The sequence below is a fragment of the Aotus nancymaae genome, unplaced genomic scaffold, assembly GCF_030222135.1.
Source record: "Aotus nancymaae isolate 86718 unplaced genomic scaffold, 86718_ANA_hifiasm-v0.15.2.pri h1tg000076l, whole genome shotgun sequence".
Classification (NCBI taxonomy): domain Eukaryota; kingdom Metazoa; phylum Chordata; class Mammalia; order Primates; family Aotidae; genus Aotus; species Aotus nancymaae.
In genome coordinates, this window is record NW_026988491.1 from 20052981 (window position 1) to 20072142 (window position 19162).

The 19162-nt window shown below is 50.8% G+C and overlaps 1 protein-coding gene across 3 annotated transcripts in view; it reads left to right on the forward strand.

The window, feature by feature from the left end:
* Nucleotides 1-13334: 13334 nt before the first annotated feature.
* FBLN1 (fibulin 1) overlaps nt 13335-19162 on the forward strand; it is a 91117-nt gene continuing 85289 nt past the window's right edge. For all 3 annotated transcript variants that reach the window (XM_064368215.1, XM_064368217.1, XM_064368216.1), the window contains exon 1: nt 13335-13492. In XM_064368215.1, the coding sequence (XP_064224285.1) occupies nt 13414-13492 (79 nt within the window). In that variant the 5' untranslated portion in view covers nt 13335-13413. The remainder of the gene's footprint in view (nt 13493-19162) is intronic.

Consider the following 19162-nt stretch of genomic DNA (forward strand, 5'->3'; position numbering starts at 1 on the left):
ACTGCTTACCATCTCTTTGGAGACACCTTGTGCATCCATGTTTAAGTCTCTGGCTTAGTTAAGGCTTATTAGTTTTATGTAGGAGGTTACCTTTAGTAAAATATTCAAAAGCCAGAAATATTGGCCATTTAGCCCAGCTAAAAGATTTTAAAAGGATTTTCCTTTTAAAATAGTCAGAAATTGACTTAATTAAAGCTGATATTTGGGCTCTATATGTACAGATATTATTTATAAAGCCCCCGTTCTCCCTCTAAAAACTTCTCAGTTGATGGAATTTTGTATTGATTCTCCATTTCTGTCTGTGTATTTAAATGTGTTGTGTGTGTGATGTCTATATAAAAGAGCTCTGATTAATTGGCATAAAGAAAAATAAGCACTTAAAATATTGTCAGAAAAATAGAAACTTTAATGTCTTTTAGGTCACATGACTCTATCTTTAAAAAATAAAGACCATCTGGGCCGGGTGTGGTGGCTCATGCCTGTAATCCCAGCACTTTGGGAGGTCGAAGCAGGTGGATCACCTGAGGTCAGGAGTTCGAGACTAGCCTAACAAACATGGAGAAACCCTGACTCTAGTAAAAATACAAAAATTAGTGGGGTGTGGTGATGCATACTTGTAATCCCAGCTACTCAGGAAGCTGAGGCAGGAGAACTGCTTGAACCTGGGAGGCAGAGGTTGCAGTGAGCTGAGATTGCGCTATTGCACTCCAGCCTGGGCCATAAGAGTGAAACTCTGACTCAAAAATAAAATAAAATAAAGACAGTCTGGGCCAGGAGCGGTAGCTCACGCCTGTAATCCCAACACTTTGGGAGGCTGAGGCGGGTGGATCACCTGAGATCAGGAGTTCAAGACCAGCCTGGTCAACATGGCAAAACCCCATTTCTACTTGAAATACAAAAATTAGCCAGGTGTAGTGGTGAGTACCTGTAGTCCCAGCTACTCAGGAGGCTGATGCAGAAGAATTTCTTGAACCCAGGTGGTGGAGGTTGCAGTGAGCCAAGATTGCAACATTGCACTCCAACCTGAGTGACAGAGTGAGACTCTGTCTTGAAAGAAAGAAAGAAAAAGAAAGAAAGGAAGAAAGAAAGAAAAGAAAGAAAGACAATTTGAAGATTTTTGGTAAAGTAAAATAAAAACGTCTTCAAAGTTCACACATTTGAACTAAATTCGGTAAGTCAGGTACTGTTTGCCAGGTACTTTAAGGCCATAAACTGCCTCTGTGACTTCTATTAATAATAATTGTTTGCCTTGTCTGTTTATGGCCACTGGATTCTAGGTAAGGCCTGGAGAAATACGGAGTTAGTCTGGTTCCCTAGCTAGGCTAAGAGTCAGACACAATCTGCAGCTCCATCCTTGTCCTGAGCTCTGCAGTCCTGACATGGTTAAAACTGCTTGCTCACAGGGTTTTTCACCAAAAATAAAAGTTGCTAAGAGTTAACACTGTAATGTGGACTTGAGACTACCTGTATTAGTCTGTTCTCAAACTGCTAATAAAGACATACCCAAGACTGGGTAATTTATAAAGGAAAGAGATTTACTGGACTCACAGTACCACACAGTGAGGAGGCCTCACAATCATGGCAGGAGGTGAAGGAGGAGCAAAGGCACGTCTTACATGGTGGCAGACAAGAGAGAAAGAGAGCCAAGCAAAAGGGGAAACTCCTTATTAAAACCATCAGATCTTGTGAGACTTATTCACTACCACAACAACGGTATGGGGAAATTGCTCCCTTGATTCAATTATCTCCCACCAGGCCCCTCCCACAACACATGGGAATTATGGGAGCTACAATTTAAGATGAGATTTGGGTGGGGACACAGCCAAACGTATCACTATTGGAGGAACAGTTTAGGTGCAAAGTATAGAAGGAAAGTTGAATGTATTTTTGGTGGGAGGTTAGAAGGAGGCATGGGAATATGGTTTTTGTTAAAGTGGTAATCCCCTCACTTTTTTGGCACCAGGATCTGGTTTCGTGGAAGACCATTTTTCCACAGACAGGGGACTGAGGGGATGGTTTTGGGATGAAACTGTTCCACCTCAGATCATTAAGCATTAGATTCTCATAAGGAGTGCCCAACCTAGATCCCTCGCACGCACAGTTCACCATAGGGCTCATGCTCCTATGAGAATCTGCTGCTGCTGCTGATCTCACAAGAGATGGAGCTCAGCGGTAATGCCTGCTTGCCTGCCACTCACCTCCTGCTGTATGGCTTGGTTCCCAACAGGCCGCAGACCAATACCCACCCTTGGCCCGGAGGTTGGGACCCTATGTTAAAGGGAATGTAATCTTGTCTAGCTCAGAGGGTTTTAAGGATTGGCCTAACCTCAAAGACTAATGGGACACAACTGAAGGTTTAAGCAAGTTGAAAAGGGTTTGTGAAGGGTTAATCTTGTAAAAAGTTCTGTGGGTATAAGGAAGCTGGCTAAGATATAAAGGGGATTATTTAGTTTTTCCGTACATAGAACATTGAAATAAAAGCACACCAATGCAGAGCCAGAATCTGGGACCATGTGTCTGAATAACAGTTTTCTTTAGAAATTGATCTGTTTAACAGAAAATTGTAAAGAGTTATAAGAGGTTTATGGAAATGTTACCTTATGATGAAACTAATTAAGACTGTGCAGATTTGTTGATAAGGTTTTATTAATAATTGGATTTAACGTTAATAATATAGCAATGCAAAGGTGAAATCAGGTTTCCTCTTTTAAAGAGGACATTTATGTAATATTAAAAAATAATGAAAGATTTTTGCTTACCTTTTAATAACAGAAAAAGGAGAGGGAGGAGACAGATTCAGTTGGCTTCATGTTGTCTTTATTGTAACCAGTTTGGGAAGTTGAGCGTCCCTTCTATCAGCAGGTAAAGATGTTTTCAAACAACCCAAGGGCACAACAACCTCATAGGTACAATGACCTCTTCCTCAAGTAGCCCCCTCCAGCACAACCCTATAAAACTTCCCTCCAGTCCCTGCTTTTCTACAGGCAGCCCCTTCTCTGCTGCGCTGCCCATTGCAATCTTGCAACATATTTTCATATCTTCTGTCTCTCTCTCTCTTTTTTTTTTTTTTAAGACAGAGTCTCCCTCTGTTGCCCAGGCTGGAGTGCAGTGGTATGATCTCAGCTCACTGCAACCTCTGCCTCCCAGGTTCAAGTGACTTGCCTGCCTCAGTCTCCTGAGTAGCTGGAATTACAGGTGCACACCATCACACCAGCTAATTTTTGTATTTTTAGTAGAGACGGGGTTTCACAATGTTGGCCAGGCTGATCTCGAACTCCTGACCTCAGGTGATCCACCTGCCTCAGCCTCCCAAAGTGTTGGGATTACAGGCCTGAGCTGCTGTGCCCAGCCTATATCTTCTCTTATAAATATGCCTTTCTTCACCTACAACTATCTTGGTAAATTCCTTTACCACCCGAGACACTGGCCCTAGCTAAGTGCTACCCAGGACACCTGCTCCTTCCCACCACTGGCTCCGATGACAAAGTCATGGGGTGGGTACATTAGATGCCTGGCCTTAATCCTAGGCCAGCACCCCAGATTTAAGGGAGGCTAGTGGGGGAAAAGTGAGAATTTTGTTTCTGTAGTGGAAAGAAAGCGGGGTCTCCTAATGAAGCTCTGAAGTGGTAATCCTCAAACACAGGAAGAAAAAGAAAGACATCCTTTAGAATCCCACCTCACTGTTCTGAGATCACTATTTCTAAGCAATAGGTATGGCTCATAATAGAAGAAATGCAAATCTTCCCTGAAACAAACAAAAACTCTCACAAAAAGATTGTCCCAGTTTCCACTGATGCCCCAGGCTATGGGGCAGTTTTTCAAGAACTCCTTTGATGAGGGTTCTCTCATTTTGCCAAAATGAGAGACAGACAAAATTGCATTTTCTTCAGCCACAGAATGGTATTGTGTAGTTCTGTTTCTTCAACACGAGGACCTGTGCTTTACTCTTTTTGGACATTCACCTTTTCCAGCTCGGCTAACCATTATTAGAGAGCCAGAATGGCACTCTCCCTGCCCCCAGGGTTAGGATCCTACTAGCTTTTTTGTTTCTGGGCTTTTGTTCCAGTGGCAAAGGAACTTCAGTCTTCAAAGCATAGTACAAGTATGGAACTCAGGAATCATGGTGTTTAATTTTTTTTTTCCAGTAGGGAGTTTATTTGGGTCCCGTTCAAGGACTACAGTGTGCGAGCAATTCAAGTTGCCCTGGATAAATGCTCCCAGGAACTGTATTTTAACAGAAATATAAATGACATTCATTTTGTTTGAACTGGCCTGATCTGTAGCATCCCAGGATAGCAGCAGAGGTTCTGGAATGTCCTGGAATGTTGTGCTCTCCCGCTCCTTCCTTCCCTGGTTCATACCTATTTACAATGTCCCAGATCAGGTCAGACACGATGGCTCACGCCTGTAATCCTAGCACTTTGCGAGGCGGAGGCGGGCGGATCATCTGAAGTCGGGAGTTTGAGACCAGCCTGGCCAACAGGGTGAAACACTGTCTCTCTTAAAAACACAAAAATTAGCCAGGCATGGTGGTGCACACCTGGAATCCCAGCTACTCGGGAGGCTGAGGCAGGAGAATCTCTGGAACTTGGGAGGCAGAGGCTGCAGTGAGCCGAGATCGTACCACTGCACTCTAGCCTGGTGACCGAGCAAGACTCTGTCTCAGATAAAACAAAAAAGCAAAAGGGAAGAACTACAGTGTCCCAGATCACAGACACGGAATTCCTTTCCCTCAAGTCTCCAACTGTACTAGTTTGCTTAGGCTGTCATAACGAAGGACCACAGATGGATGATTAAACAACAGAAATTTATTGTAGAGGCTAAGTCCAAAATCAAGGGGTCGGAAGGGTTGATTTCTCCTGAGGTCTCTCTCCTTAGTTTGCAGACGGCTGTCTTCTCCCTGTGTTCTCACATGGTCTACTCTGCTTGTGTGTGTGTGTGTGTGTGTGTGTGTGTGTGTCTGTGTGTGTGTGTGTCTGTGTGTGTCTGTGTCCTAATCTCTTCTTTTTATAATCCTTTTCCTGTATTAGGGAGGGCCCACTCATATGACCTCTGCAGAGACTCCATCTCCAAACACAGGCACGTTCTGAAGGACTAGGGTTAGAATTTTAACAGATGAATTTGCAGGAGACACAGTTCAGCTCCTAACACAAAGCAATCATTTGGCAGTGTGCTGAGTGGCAGTGTGGTAGTGAGAAATGGCTGTGGTCCCAGGCATGCCTGGGTTGCATCCCGGCCCTGCCATGGGTCCCTGGGAAGCTGGCTGGTTCCACTATGATCCTGCCTCCCTTGTTAGGAGACAGGAGAGCATGCGTCTCTCACGGCTGGCTGTGTAAGTGAAATGACACCAAAGGCCTGGCACATGCCGGGGGATCCGACACATGGAAATCAACATCCTTAGATAGAAGTGCAAGACGAGCCCCCAGCAGGGAGCTGAGAGGGCAGCTGGCTTCTGCCAAATTACTTTTTTTATTTTTTGAGATAGAGTCTCGCTCTGTCATTCAGGCTGGAGTGCAATGGTGTGATCTCAGCTCACTGCAACCTCTGTCTCTCTGGTTCAAGTGATTATTCTGCTTCAGCCTCCTGAGCAGATGGGACTACAGGCATGTGCCACCACGCCAAACTAATTTTTTATATTTTTAGTAGAGACAGGGTTTCACCATGTTGGTCAGGCTGGTCTCAAACTCCTGACTTCAGTAATCTGCCTGCCTCAGCCTCCCAAAGTGCTGAGATTACAGGCATGAGCCACCATGCCCAGCATAAACTCTTAACCTTTTCTGAGGCCTTTGGAATAGGACCACTGCCTATTGTCCACCCTTCCTGTGGCAGCCCCACCCACCTTTCAGCCCCTCCTCTGATCACCCCATCCCCAACCTCTGCTGAACTACACCCACTACCTGAACCCAGCATCCAGACCTGTACACAGCCTGCTCCCTTATCTGGGATGTTTATCACCCTCCCTGAGGCCACTTCTCCTTGCCCTGAACCTGTTTAACTCCTACTAACCCTGTAGACTGTGACCCTGCCAGTGTTGGGTCACATCCTCCAAAAAGCCTTTCTCCTTCCTTCCTTCCTTTTTTTCTCTCTTTCCTTCCCTTCCTTCCTTCCTTTTTCTTTCTTTCTCTCTCCCTCTCTCTCCCTTGCTCCCTCCCTTCCTCCCTTTTCTTCCTTCCTTCCCTCCCTCCCTCCTTTCTCTCTCTCTCTCTCTCTCTCTCTCCCCCTCTCCAGGCTGGAGTGCAGTGGTATGATCTTGGATCACTGCAACCTCTGCCTCTCAGGTTCAAGTGATCCTCCCACCTCAGCCTCCTGAGTAGCTAGGATTATAGGCGTGCACCACCATGCTCGGCTATTTTTTTGTATTTTTTAGTAGAAAGGGGGTTTCACCATGTTGTCCAGGCTGGTGTCGAACTCCTGACCTCAAGTGATCCTCCCATCTTGGCCTCCCAAAGTGCTGGGATTACAGGTGTTAGCCACTGCACCTGGCCAGGAAGCCTTGTTTGACCCCTTCCTCGGTGATTCCTCAGCCTCCAGGGCTTCCTCCATCACCACCTGCCCTGAGGACATGGGTTTGTCACTGGTGGAGGAGTCCCAGGAAGACATGGCGTGAGTCTGAGGTGCCCTGAATAGGACCGTCACAGAGCGGTCACTCCACACCTGTTTATTGTGAGAATGTATTAGTCCATTTTCTTACTGCTACAAAGACATACCCAAGACTATAATTTATAAAGGAAAGAGATTTAATTGATTCACAGTTATGGACATCTGGGGAGGCCTCAGGAAACTTACAATCATGGCAGAAGGCAAGAGAAGCAAGGCACCTTTTCCACAAAGATGCAGGAAGAAGTGCCAAGTGCAGCGGGAAGAGCCCCTCCTTTATAAAATCATCAGATCTTGGGGGGTGAGGTGGCTCACACCTGTAATCCCAGCACTTTGGGAGGCAGAGGCGGGTGGATCACTTGAGGTCAGGAGCTCAAGACCCACCTGGCCAACATAGTGAAACTCCATCTCTACTAAAAAAACAAAAATTAGCTGGGCATGGGTAGCTCACTCCTGTTATCCCAGCTACTTGGGAGGCTGAGGCACGAGAATCATTTGAACCTGGAAGGTGGAGGCTGTAGGGAGCTGAGATAGCACCACTGCACTCCAGCCTGGGCGACCGAACAGGACTCTGTCTCAAAAATAAATAAATAAATAAAAATAAATAAAATAAAATCATCAGATCTCATGAGAACTCACTATCACGAGACCAGCCGGGGAGAAACCACCCCCGTGATTCAATTACCTCCACCTGGTCTCTCCCTAAACCCCTGGGGATTACAATTCAAGGTAAGGTTTGGGTGGGGATACAAATCTTGACCATATCAGCTTTGAATTGGGTGTCTCGCTGCGTGGGAGGCACAGGTCGAAGGCTGTGGGAGTTTGAGGAGGGAGCATCTCCAGGGGCTTGGCAGAGCCTGTGGTTCTCCAAACTTTATGTGTGTGGAATCACTTGAAATCTCTAATTTTTTGGTAGCTCACTTACAAGCATGGAGTTCTTCTTGCATCTTATTGCTCTAGTCATGCCATTGTCCTGGGACCTTCCCAGTGAGGAAAAGCCCCCAGGGGAGGAGGGACTCAGAACAGACCCAGGAGTGGAGGTGGGTGGACCACAGCATGAGGCCAGCTCCTATGCTGGCAGAGGGCAGTGTCTGGAAAGCCACACCGGGTGTCAAGGACTCTGCCACCTCTCTGAGCCAGTCTCCTCTGCTGTAATATGGAGAGAATGCCTATTCCAGCAGTGGCTGTCATGTTATGCATGGCTCTGAGTCAAAGCACACGGCATTGACAGCTGCTAGGCATCGCCCTCTCCATTCATGCACCAACAAGAATTTACTGAGCATCAAAGATGTGCTCAAAACCCAGGGCACAGCAGAAAATAGGGCTGAGACTGTCCCTGCCTTCAGGAAGCCCCTAGACTAGTGGGCAGAGGAAAACATCAATACATTCTTAACAAAGAAATAAAGGAACATGAAGGAGGATATGTGTCCTAAAGAGCGGGGTGGGTGTAGGGCACCAAGGCGCAGGGACTTGGTCAGCATGATGGGCAGGAAAGGCTCTCTGCACAGGTGGCATCTTGGCTGAGACTTGAAGGACAGGAAGGAGTCTGGTTGAGCCAAGAGGCAAAGAAAGGAGGCTGGAGCTTGGGTGCTCTAGGAGCCCTGCAAAGGTCGGGGGGCTGCTGCACGAGTGCAAGGGACTTGAGGCTGAGATGCGCCTGGAGGGGTGAGCAGAGACCAGGCCAGCTGCTGCTCTCAAAAAGCCAGGAGAGGGAGCGGGTGGGGCGTAGCAGCAGTAGCACCACGTGCAAAACCAATGGAGGCTTGTGCTTCAGAGGTTGGGTGGCGTCAAAGCCATCTGTATCTTAATTCAGGGAAAAACAGCCCACGCCTGCCAGTAATGATCTTTCAAACATATGGAGGGCTATTTGTTATCAGGGGAGAGGGACCTGTTGTTCTGCTCCTCTGAGATGGAAAGAAGCTGGACTGTCACAGCAGGACATAATGAATGACTTCCTGCTTGGAGCAGACTTCTTGGGGTGTGTGTCATCATCTTGCCCATGACCCAGGGATTAAAGGGTGGGGGAGCCTCCCTGGCCCCTGAATCCCCTAGTGGAACTTTTCCAAAGACCAGTTTCATCTTTTGCAACCTACAAGCAAATGTGCTGCACATCAAGTCTCTTGACTCTTACATAAAGACTCAGGAGAGCCGGGCACAGTGGCTCACACCTGTAATCTCAGGACTTTGGGAGGCTGAGGCGGGTGGATCACCTGAGGTCAGGAGTTCAAGACCAGCCTGGCCAACACGGTGAAACCCAGTTTCTACTAAAAATACAAAAATTAGCTGGTGTGATGACAAAAACCTGTAATCCCACCTACTCAGGAGGCTGAGGCAGGAGAATAGTTTGAACCAGGGAGGCAGAGGTTGCAAAGAGCCAAGATCGCACCATTACACTCCAGCCTGGGTGACGAGCGAAACCCCATCTCAGAAAATAAAAAAGAAAAAGAAAAAAGATTAAGGAGAAAAGCGACATAATTTAATGCCAGAAATAGCCATGTCTCTCCTAATAAAATGGTGGACTGTCTTTGGTCAGTAAAGAAGACCGTATAATCATAATTTGATCATAATTTGAATTTTGTTTGGTTGCCAAGACACTCGGGGTCAGGCTGAAGTGCATGCAGTAACGATATGTCTCTAATTTTTGGCACAGTTTCTTCCCTGACTCAATTGTTTCCTAAAACAAAAAACAAAAACAAAAACTTTTCACTAGTCACACACCATCCACTTTCATTTAATTTCCTTTTAGTCTTTAGCCACAGGAATATGGCTTTTACACAGTCCTCACTGCACATTCATACTCAATTTGATTTTCTATTTTTTCACTTAATATGAGTTCACAAATACTGTATTTCTCTTCATATATCCTACTCTGCCCTTTCAACAATGGCACAATATCCCGCTGAATCATGAAATATTGGTAGGGTTGAACCCAACTGTACATTCCAGAAATGGGCTATTGTTGAACTCTGTTTTTTTCCTAGATTTTCACTGTTCTAAATAATTCTATTACAAAAATAAATGAGAAAATATCAAGGGAGTCATCAAAAGAGAAATCCAAATGGCTGGTAAGCACATCAGAAGGGTTCAACCTCTGATGATTAAAAACATACTTTGAAACGAGATAAGAGTTTTTTTTCCCTGTGGAAATGGCTCAGATTAAACAACAGAGTGACACAATGCTGGCTGGGAAGCGGAGACACCCACAGCTGCTGTGTCTCTCTCTGGGCTGTGAATTTGGCAGTTTCTTGGTGCAGCACTTACTCTGCTAGGCCATCCATGCTGGAAGTCACAGAGGTACAGCTGAGCCTAAAGCACACAGGTTTCACGAAAGCATCCACCCTGCAAAGTTTCAAGGACCAACATGTCCCCTAATAGGAGAGTGAGTAGTGAAGCAAATGTGTATACGACTTTTAAACATATCCACTCACTGGATATGTAATGAAGATTTCTAATAAGACAGGGAAATGGGCCGGGCACGGTGACTCATGCCTGTAATCCCAGCACTTTGGGAGGCTGAGGCTGGCAGATCATGAGGTCAGGAGTTCAAGACCAGCCTGGCCAACCTGGTGAAACCCCGTCTCTACTAAATATACAAAAATTAGCTGGGTATGCTGGCGTAATCCCAGCTACTCGGGAGGCTGAGGCAGGAGAATTACTTGAACTGGGACCTGGGAGGTGGAGGTTGCAGTGAGCCGAGATCGTGCCACTGCACTGCAGCCTGGACTATAGAGGGAGATTGTCTCAAAAAACAACAACAACAACAACAAAAACGAAACAAAACAAAACAGGGAAATGTTACAATACTATAACGTTTAGTGAAAAACAGAACCCTAGATACGAAGCGAGTCAGAAGACCTCTATTCAAATAGAGGCACTGCCAACCTCTAGTTCGGAGACTCCTAGGTCTGAGACAGGGACTTTATTCGTTGCAGAAAAATAATAGCTGGAGTTTCAGCCTGATGATCACACAAGTTCCCTGTGTCTTCCAAGTCCCGGGATCGGTACGGGGTGGGCGAGGTCAAGGGCCTGTCATTGTCACCAGTACACACAATGGGCTGCATTATGCAGCAGAACACTGAGTATGGGGCATTTACTGCTTTTATGGTAAACTTGTCTGTAGGGAGATGGTACCTCCTCTTTCACGGTTGCTTGTTGCAAACACGACCCTGAAACACGGGTACGGAGCGACCAGGGCTTTGCATCTGGGGCATACTCAGCAAGAATGTGCAGGAATGTCCAGGCCCATGATGGATTCTTCCCCTAACACCTGGGTGTAGCTCACCTGGACTACAAGAATCTCAGGGCTGTAATCTTCCAGTGGGCCTCTGAAAGCTGGTGTGCTCAGAACTGGAGAACAGGGCCTAGAATCAGCCTGGGTTTTGGGGTCTGAAGCATGCTTAGAAGCAGCCTGGTTCACCTCCTGCATTTTGCAGATAGGGAAACTAAGGCCCAGAAAGGGACTTGCCCAGAGCCAGACAGTGAATGAGGAAGGGGTCGGGACTGGTGCTCCCCTGCTCTGGTCCTGAGGGCACATCACTGTTGCCACCAGCACAGCAGCTGACAGCGATTAAATTACAGTTTTCTCCATGGGGCTCACCTGATGGGAGTCAGCGTCTACTTCAATTCTCACGATGCTACAAAGTCCTAATCCTTGCCCCACGTGACACGTGAGGAAATGAGGTACCAAGAAGTCAAGGGCTCAGGGCCACAGAGCCAGAGAGTAGTGAGCGTGGATTGGAACCCAGGGGGTCTGGCTCAGGTTCAGTCTGTCCCAGGCTCAGTCAGGACCTCTAGTTGGTTTTGGGTGCTGGGAGGCTCATGGTGCTTACTTTCCTGACACCTGGTGCCTGACTTTCCAAGTCACCAGCCACAGGGACAAGAGGCCGTGGAGGACAGGCCTGGGGCGAGGACCAGACTGAGTGCCTAAAAAGGGGGCACCTCAGAACAGGAGTAAGCTCTTGAAGCTTCAGGAAAGGCTGGGGGAGGCCAGGTTTCCGCTGCCCTCTCTCCTGGCTTCGGCTTATTTTCCCAGCTGCCGCAGGCTTGGCTCAGTCCTCCTCCCAGCAGTCCCTCTGCCTGCCTAGGGCAGTATCGGTGCCTAGCTGAATGAAGGAGGGTCACCTCCTCCTGCTGTCCCTGTTTCCTCCTCCCCACTTCCTTCTCAGCTACCCACAGCACAGCCACTCCCTTCCCATCCCCAGAAAAGACCCTGGTCACATCACCAGCAGCTGCCTGCTCCAACTCCATTGAGACTTCTCAGTCCTAGCTTCACTGAGCACTGGGCCACACTGGGCGGTCCCAGCCAGAATCACATTTTTTTTTTTTTTTGAGATGGAGTCTTACTCTGTCACCCAGGCTGGAGTACAGTGGTGTGATCTTGGCTCACTGCAACCTCCGCCTTGTGGGTTCAAGCAACTCTCCTGCCTCGGCCTCCTGAGTAGCTGGAACTACAGCTGTGCACCACTAAGCCTGGCTATTTTGTATTTTTTTTTTTCCCGTAGAGACCAGGGTTTCACCATGTTGGCCAGGCTGGTTTTGAACTCCTAATCTTAGGCAATCCGCCTGCTTCATCCTCCCAAAGTGCTGGGATTACAGGTGTGAACCACCGCCACCAACCTGTTCTTGCCTTTTACATAAATAGAATCATGCAGCGAGTGTTCCTTGGTGGCTGACTCTGTTACACCTACTTAAGTCTGTGAGATTTACCCGTCATGTGAGGTGCGGATCATTCATTCCTGTTCAGTTTGTCCTGCTCCTAAGCCCAAGTACTCCACGCTATTCATCTGCCTTGATGAGGCTGGTTTTCCCAATTGGAACAATTGTAACTATGGGCGTTCTCCTACATGCCTTTCTGTCTTTTGGACACACGTGTATGCGTTTCTGTTGGGTGTAAGGCTGGGAGGGGTGTTGGTGGCTCAAGGGGTCCACAGTGAACTCACAGGAACGCCACTTCTAGCTCAGTGGTGTCCAATGAGTCTCATCCCGTTCCTCTGCATCTTCACCTGCACTATTTTGTTTTTCTGCTTTGGAAAATAAATCTACTTGTGGTTCCAAGGACTAATTCATCCTCAGTAACCCACGTACTCATGAATTCCTGTACAAGGAACTGGTCCCCGCAGGCACAGCGCCAAGGCTGCCTCCCCTGCAACCTCGGTGACATCCTGGGTCTCTCCCTCGGGCTCTGGTGTCCCGAGTGACCCAGCACCCGCTGGGATTTTAGTTGCCTTCTGGCCTGGCCCAACTGTCCCTGTCTCTGAGGGCAGAGTCGGGTCCCACCCCGGGACACGCCTGGAGTCAGCCGCCGACCTGCAGCCTCCAGGCCGAGGGTGCTGGCTTGGCGGTGGGCCCGTCCCTGTCCCCCTACCTCCCACAGCCGAGCCTCCAACTCCAGGCCGGGGTCCCAGCTGCTCCGCGCCGAGTCGGGCGGGGCTGACCTTTGATCCTGAGCCCGCCCCTCGAGAGGGGGTGGGGGGAGGAGGGGATCGAGTTTCACGGGAAGTGGGGGGATAGGGCTGGGGGCATCCGGCCCGAAGGCGCCCCCTCTGTGCCCCCTCCGGGGACGTCTGGAGTCCAGGCCCCCGCCCCCAGCCGTGGGCGCGCGCCCCCGGCGGCCGGGGTACGGGGAGGGAGGGCCGCGGCGTGGGGCGCGGGGAGGGAGGACCAGGAGACCCGCGGCCCCGCCTCCGCCGCGCCCTCCTCCCGGGCGGGATAATTGAACGGCGGGGCCCGGGCCCAGCGTTGGCTGCCGAGGCTCGGCCGGAGCGTGGAGCCCGCGCCTTTGTCCGCCGCCGCCAGCCGCCCGCCCGCCCGCCGCCCATGGAGCGCGCCGCGCCGTCGCGCCGGGTCCCGCTGCTGCTGCTGCTGCTCGGCGGCCTCGCACTGCTGGCGGCCGGAGGTAGGGGCGCCCCGGGCCCGCCGCCCCCGGTTAGGGTCCCCACTCGCCTCGGCCTCGCGCTCCCTGCGAGTTTTGGAACCACCGGGACCCGGAGCCCGTGCGCTGCCCTGCGCGGCGCCCCCTCCCCCACTATCCGCTCCGGTCCGCAGCTCCTCTCCGGCCCGGGGACTTGTTTCCAAACCGGATTTCCCCACCTCTCAAACACACCCTTCTACCCCAGTCCTAGCAAATCCAGCAGTCTCCGGAGGCCCCACTCCGGGCGCTGGGGGTTCGTGGGGGGCGCTGGTTGGGGGTGACCGAGGCCAGGGCGCCTGGCACTTGGCGTCGGAGGCGCCCTCAGGCCTCTTTGCTCTCTGCTTCCCGCCTCCACCCCCAGGTAGGGACCGTTGTACCCAGTTTGCGGATGAGAAAACTGAGCCTGGAGGATGGGGAGCAGTCGTTTCCCTAGGAGACACTAGCAGTCGTGAAATAGGGGATGGACGGGAAGAAATTAGAAAGTCAGGGAGCAGCCCGGAGGTTTAGGGGTCATAGCTGGGAGGGTGGAGGGGATGTGGACCTGGCCACCTCCTCCCTGCCTCCCTCCTGGGACACAGGGCCCAAGGCAGTGGTTCTGCCAGACTCGGTGCTCAGCGTGGACTGGGGACTGGTCACTTAGACCCAGTAGCGAGGGGTATGGAGTTTGCAATAGCAGATCTGATTGATGGCCCAGACCCCAGGCCCCCAACCCTGGGACTGACAGCTCTCGGACGGTGCCCACCCAGCCTGCGCTTTTCTCCCCACTAACCCTCCAGGCCTGGTCCCTGGGGGGACCACCACGAGGTCCTCTGATCAGAGCAGCTGCTGGGCACCAGAGCCAGGACCTGTGACCTCTCAGGGCCACTAGCCAGGGCCGGTACTCCTGGCGTCTTTGTTTCTCCAGTTGCCCACGTCCAGGGCAGTGCCCTAGACCACCCTCGGAATCCGAATACGGGTCTTAATCCCTGGTTTGAGTTCCTTGTAACCTTTGGTGACCGCCTTTGTTAGTCAAAAGGTCACTTGTCCCAACTACTGCTCACTGGGGGATTCTAGGAGGGGGGTTGAAGGGGGCTGGAGGGGGAGGGGAGGCGACTGGCTGAGCTCTGCGGAGCCTTCTTGACTGGTTTGCGGCAGCAGAGCCTCGTGGTTGTTGAGGCGGTGCTGGGCACGGCCTGGGCACCTCCTGGGGTTGGATACCTGGTGGAGACACGCAGGGCTCAGTGTTGGCACCAGGAGCCTTCGCAGCCCCTGGAGGCTCCTTAGAGGAGATGGGGCTGGATGCGAGGAAGCGCGGGAAGAGGGCATCCAGCAAGCATCAGGCGGCTGGGTGGCTGCCAGCTGGAGGGAGAACCCAGAGGGGCCCTGTGGTGGGTGGGTGGGACATCCAAGACTCCTGTTAAAAATGGAGGGAGCCTCAGAGACCCTGATTGTATAGATGAGGACGCTGAGGGCCTGAGAGAAGGCATGGTAAAACTCCGGCCCGGGAGTCCCTGCATTCCCTTTCACTGTTCTTTTCTGTCTACTGTTAGGGAACAGTTTGTCCCTGTGCGTTTGACTGAATGAACACCCCAGGACTTGGAGGCCCGGAGGGAGGGGCTCTCTGCGCCGCTGCCGATCCTTCTCCACAGAGAAGTTTCTAACTGGAGGGGTTTAAAAAAGCCTCCTGATTGCACACTTCGATAAAAACAGCTGGATGTCCTGTGGGCCTTTTGTTTCTTTTGGGGAGAAGTCTCTTTGAGTTTCAACAGGTTTAATTTGGTACAGTTTGGGAAGGGGTTTTTGAAGACTGCCTGGCTCCTGTCTACAGCTGAGAGGCCTCCAAAACCCTGTATGTAAGGCCACGAGTGGCACCGCCCCTGCTCTCGGAGAGCCGTGGGGCCGCAGATGGCGAGCCTGTGAGCTGATCTGCAGAAACTCCTTTGGCGCCGGCCGCTTACATGGAGAAGGGCGCTGATCTTTCTTGCCAAGGGGCCGAGAGGAGCCGCCCGCCCGTCTGTCCTGTGTATGTCGGTCCCATTGGGCTTTACTGAGAGCTGGGTGGGAGGGAGTAGAAAGGAGGAGGTGTTGGGAAAGACTATTGTGTTTTCTCCAAGGCTTTCTTGGCCTCTGACTGCAGCCAGGCAGCGTTTCCGACTGATTAAAAGAAAGTTGGGAGGGAGAACAAAGGCCAGGGAGAACTTGGCTTGAAAACATGTGGTCTGGAAGTTTCCCAGTCGGGAGGTGGGGGTCAGAGCACCAATGCATGAAGATGAGGCTCCATGCCATGGGGGGCAGCGCTGGGGCCGCTCCTGCAGCACCTACGGCTCTGGCTCACGCCCCGCTCCCGGCCCCGCTCCCAGGCCTCACCGAGGGCTCCCCAACTCAGGGCTGCATTTGCCACCCTGTGAGGTGTGTGGGGCAGGAGAAGGGGCATGCGGCTGACTCATCTTCAGGCCCTGCAGGGCTCCTTGGCTACTGTGAGACTAGAAACAGTTTGCAGCAGAGAAAGCCGCGGGATGCTTTGGTGGTTTTCTCATTTGTAAAATGAAGAGAACAAAACCTATTTCTTAAGTTGCCTTGAGGATTAAGAGAAAGAACATAGGATGGTGTCTACCATGGCAGCTATACTATTATTATTATTATTATTATTATTATTGAGACAGAGTTTCGTTCTTGTCATCCTGGCTGAAACACAATGGCATGATCTCAGCTCACTGCAACCTCTGCCTCCTGGGTTCAAGCAGTTCTCCTGCCTTAGCCTCCAAGTAGCTGGGATTACAGGCGTATACAATTAATGTACAGCTAATTTTTGTATTTTTGTAGAGACGGGTTTTCACCATGTTGGCCAGGCTGGTCTCAAACTCCTGACCTCAGGTGATCCACCTGCCTTGGCCTCCCAAAGTGCTGGGATTACCAGCCTGAGCCACCTCGACCGACCGACAGCTATATTATTAATATTAGCTATTATTCCTGTTGTCTCCCTCCCTAGGAAGTGTTGGCACTGGGGGCCTTCGCAGCACTTGGGGGCTCCCTGGAGGCTCCTTGGAGGAGATAGGGCTTGATGTGAGGGGAGCACAGAAAGAGTGCGATTCTGCCAACACCCCAAAATCGTTTTCCCCAAGAAACCTGTGAACTTTCTTCTATGCTGAATTTCCCAGCCAGGCGCTGGGACGGAGGCCCCAGGGCCATAGGACTGGCGGTAGTCACTGCCAAACCCGTGTTGGGAAAGGTGGTGTTCTGAGCCATTCAGTCATTCATTCACTCAGGGATAGCTCCGTGCCAGGTGCTGCTGTATGTCTTGTGGTTGTGGCAGGAAGGGAGAGAGACCCGGTTTTTCTCCCCATGCAATTCACGTTCCCTAGGAGATCCAGAAAAATGAACCGAGCCCTACTGGCAGAGTCAGGGAAGACTTCCTGGAGGAAGCAGTATGCAAACTGGGACTTGAAGGAGGAGAAGGCAGTGGTTAAGTCTGTGGGTGGGACTGGGGGAATGGAGAAAAGGGTGTTCCTGGCAGGGGAAATGGCAGGGCCCAAAGGCCTGGAAGGAAGAGAAAATACGAGACTTCCAGGGAAACGTCCAGTTCTGCGCCCTCCTCTCCACTGGGGGAGACCGCACTGCTTAGCGACTTCTCCAGCAGCTTCCCTGACCTGGTGAGACTTTAAGGCCGGGCTCTGAGCATTGGGCACCTGGGCAGGGCAGCTTTCCAGGTGAAGTTTATTAAAACAGTTCTAAGAGGCACATGTTTTACCAGCATATTTTATACAAGATTTTCATTTTGCAGAATAGCAAATCGTAACAATTTGATGAATGAATCCTTCTGTAGGCCCCATATGGTTCCAGTTTCCTTGTAATGATCTCACATGTAGCCCCATAACTAAACAGGGTGGGAGGGGGAACCACTATGTCACCTTCTCTGGGATCAGAGACTCCCTCAGGCTGGAGGGGAGCTCAGGGCTGGCTAAGTCATCTGCTGCTAGTCACCCAGTGAGGAGCAAGGAGCGGGCCAGGCGGTGGGAAGGGAGTCTGGGCTCCACCGCCCTTAACCCCCGCAGGTCCTAACTAGAGGCTGCGGTGGGTGAGTGGGGTGCCTGTTGCCCTAGCTGCCTACAGGTTATTTGTGGGGTGCTACACTGTGTGGAGCAAACATTAGAAGGGAGTTAGGAAGCTGTGTGTTGGTCCCAATTCTGAAAGTGTCTAGAGGGATCTTGACGACACCCACAACCTCTCTGCTTTTCTTTCCTTCACTATGAGATGTTCGTGTCCTCCGGGTAATGCAGGTGAAATGCTTTACATTTAGTAATGAATGTCATCTTCTTAGCAGCCCAACAAAATAGGTGATCCAGTGTTGTTTTGAACCTGTTTTATCATTATTATTCTTTTTGAGATGGAATCTCATTCTGCTGCCCAGACTGGAGTGCAGTGGCATGATCTCGGCTCACTGCAGCCTCCACCTGCTGGATTCAAACCGTTCTTCTGCCTCAGCCTCTTGAGTAGCTGGGACTACAGGCCTGCACCACTACACCTGGCTAATTTTTGTATTTTTAGTAGAGATGGAGTTTCACCATGTTGGCCAGACTGGTCTTGAACTCCTGACTTCAAGTGATCCACCTGCCTTGGCCTCCCAAAGTGCTGGGATTACCGGCATGAGCCACCGCGCCCGTCTAGCCTCACATATCTTTAGAAGACTTGAATCTTTAAGTCTGGTTCGCGGGAAGCCTGTTTCCTTTGGAGATTGATGGTGGGGCGTGTGTGAGCTTTAGAGTCAGAGCTGGATCTGAAACCTGCCTCTGCATTGGCTGCATGGCCTCGGGCACCTTGGTGATTCTCTCTTTGCCCCCGTTTCATAGAATAGCTAGGATCATGTGAGATCGTTTGTGCATTCATTCATTCACGGACATTTACTGAATGACTGCTCAGGGCAGGCGTGGGAGCAGGATGCAGAATGAGACAGTGCCTGGCTCAGCCTTGTGGCACTAAGTACAGAGTTAATTGTTTGTGCTAAGTGCTGGGAAGCTCAGGGTACAAAGAGACTATGCAAGAAAGGAACATATTTGTCCCATGTGCATGTGTGTGTGCATTGGCGGTAGTTAGGGAGGACTTCCTGGAGGAGGGACCTTTGAGCTGGTGTGGCATGAACAAGCTGGCCTGAGGAGAACAAGGGTCCTGGGACCATCTAGCCTGTGAAACTCCAGATTCCAAATGCTAGGTGCAGAGGGTGCATGACAGGTGACCAGAGGGGCGAGAGGAACATCAGGGTAGATGGGTCCTAGAAGGCAAGGAGGCTCTCGGAGCAGGGTGGGGGTTGTAGAAGGATGAGGATGGCCCTCTCTGCACTGGGCTGATGCAGAAAGTTGCTGCCTGGGCCAGAGCTGCCTGGAGGGAACTGTGGGGAGAAGGCTTCTTGCCTTCCCAGAGAGGTGCCTTCTGCTTCTTCACTCTTGCTGCTTCCTCTCGGCTGGTTCTCCACCCAAGACCTCTGTCATCACCATGACAGATGCTGGGAACAGGCTCAGCAGTGGACACAGGGAGCTCTTGTGCTGGGGACAGGGCCAGGACCCCTAAGAGCAGGCTCTAGTTTGCCCTGCTTCCTCCTGCAGAGGCCAGGTGACCTTGAAGAGGGACACGAGTCTGTCCTCATCCTGGTCCTGTAAGGGATGCAGGGACATAGGCCAACCT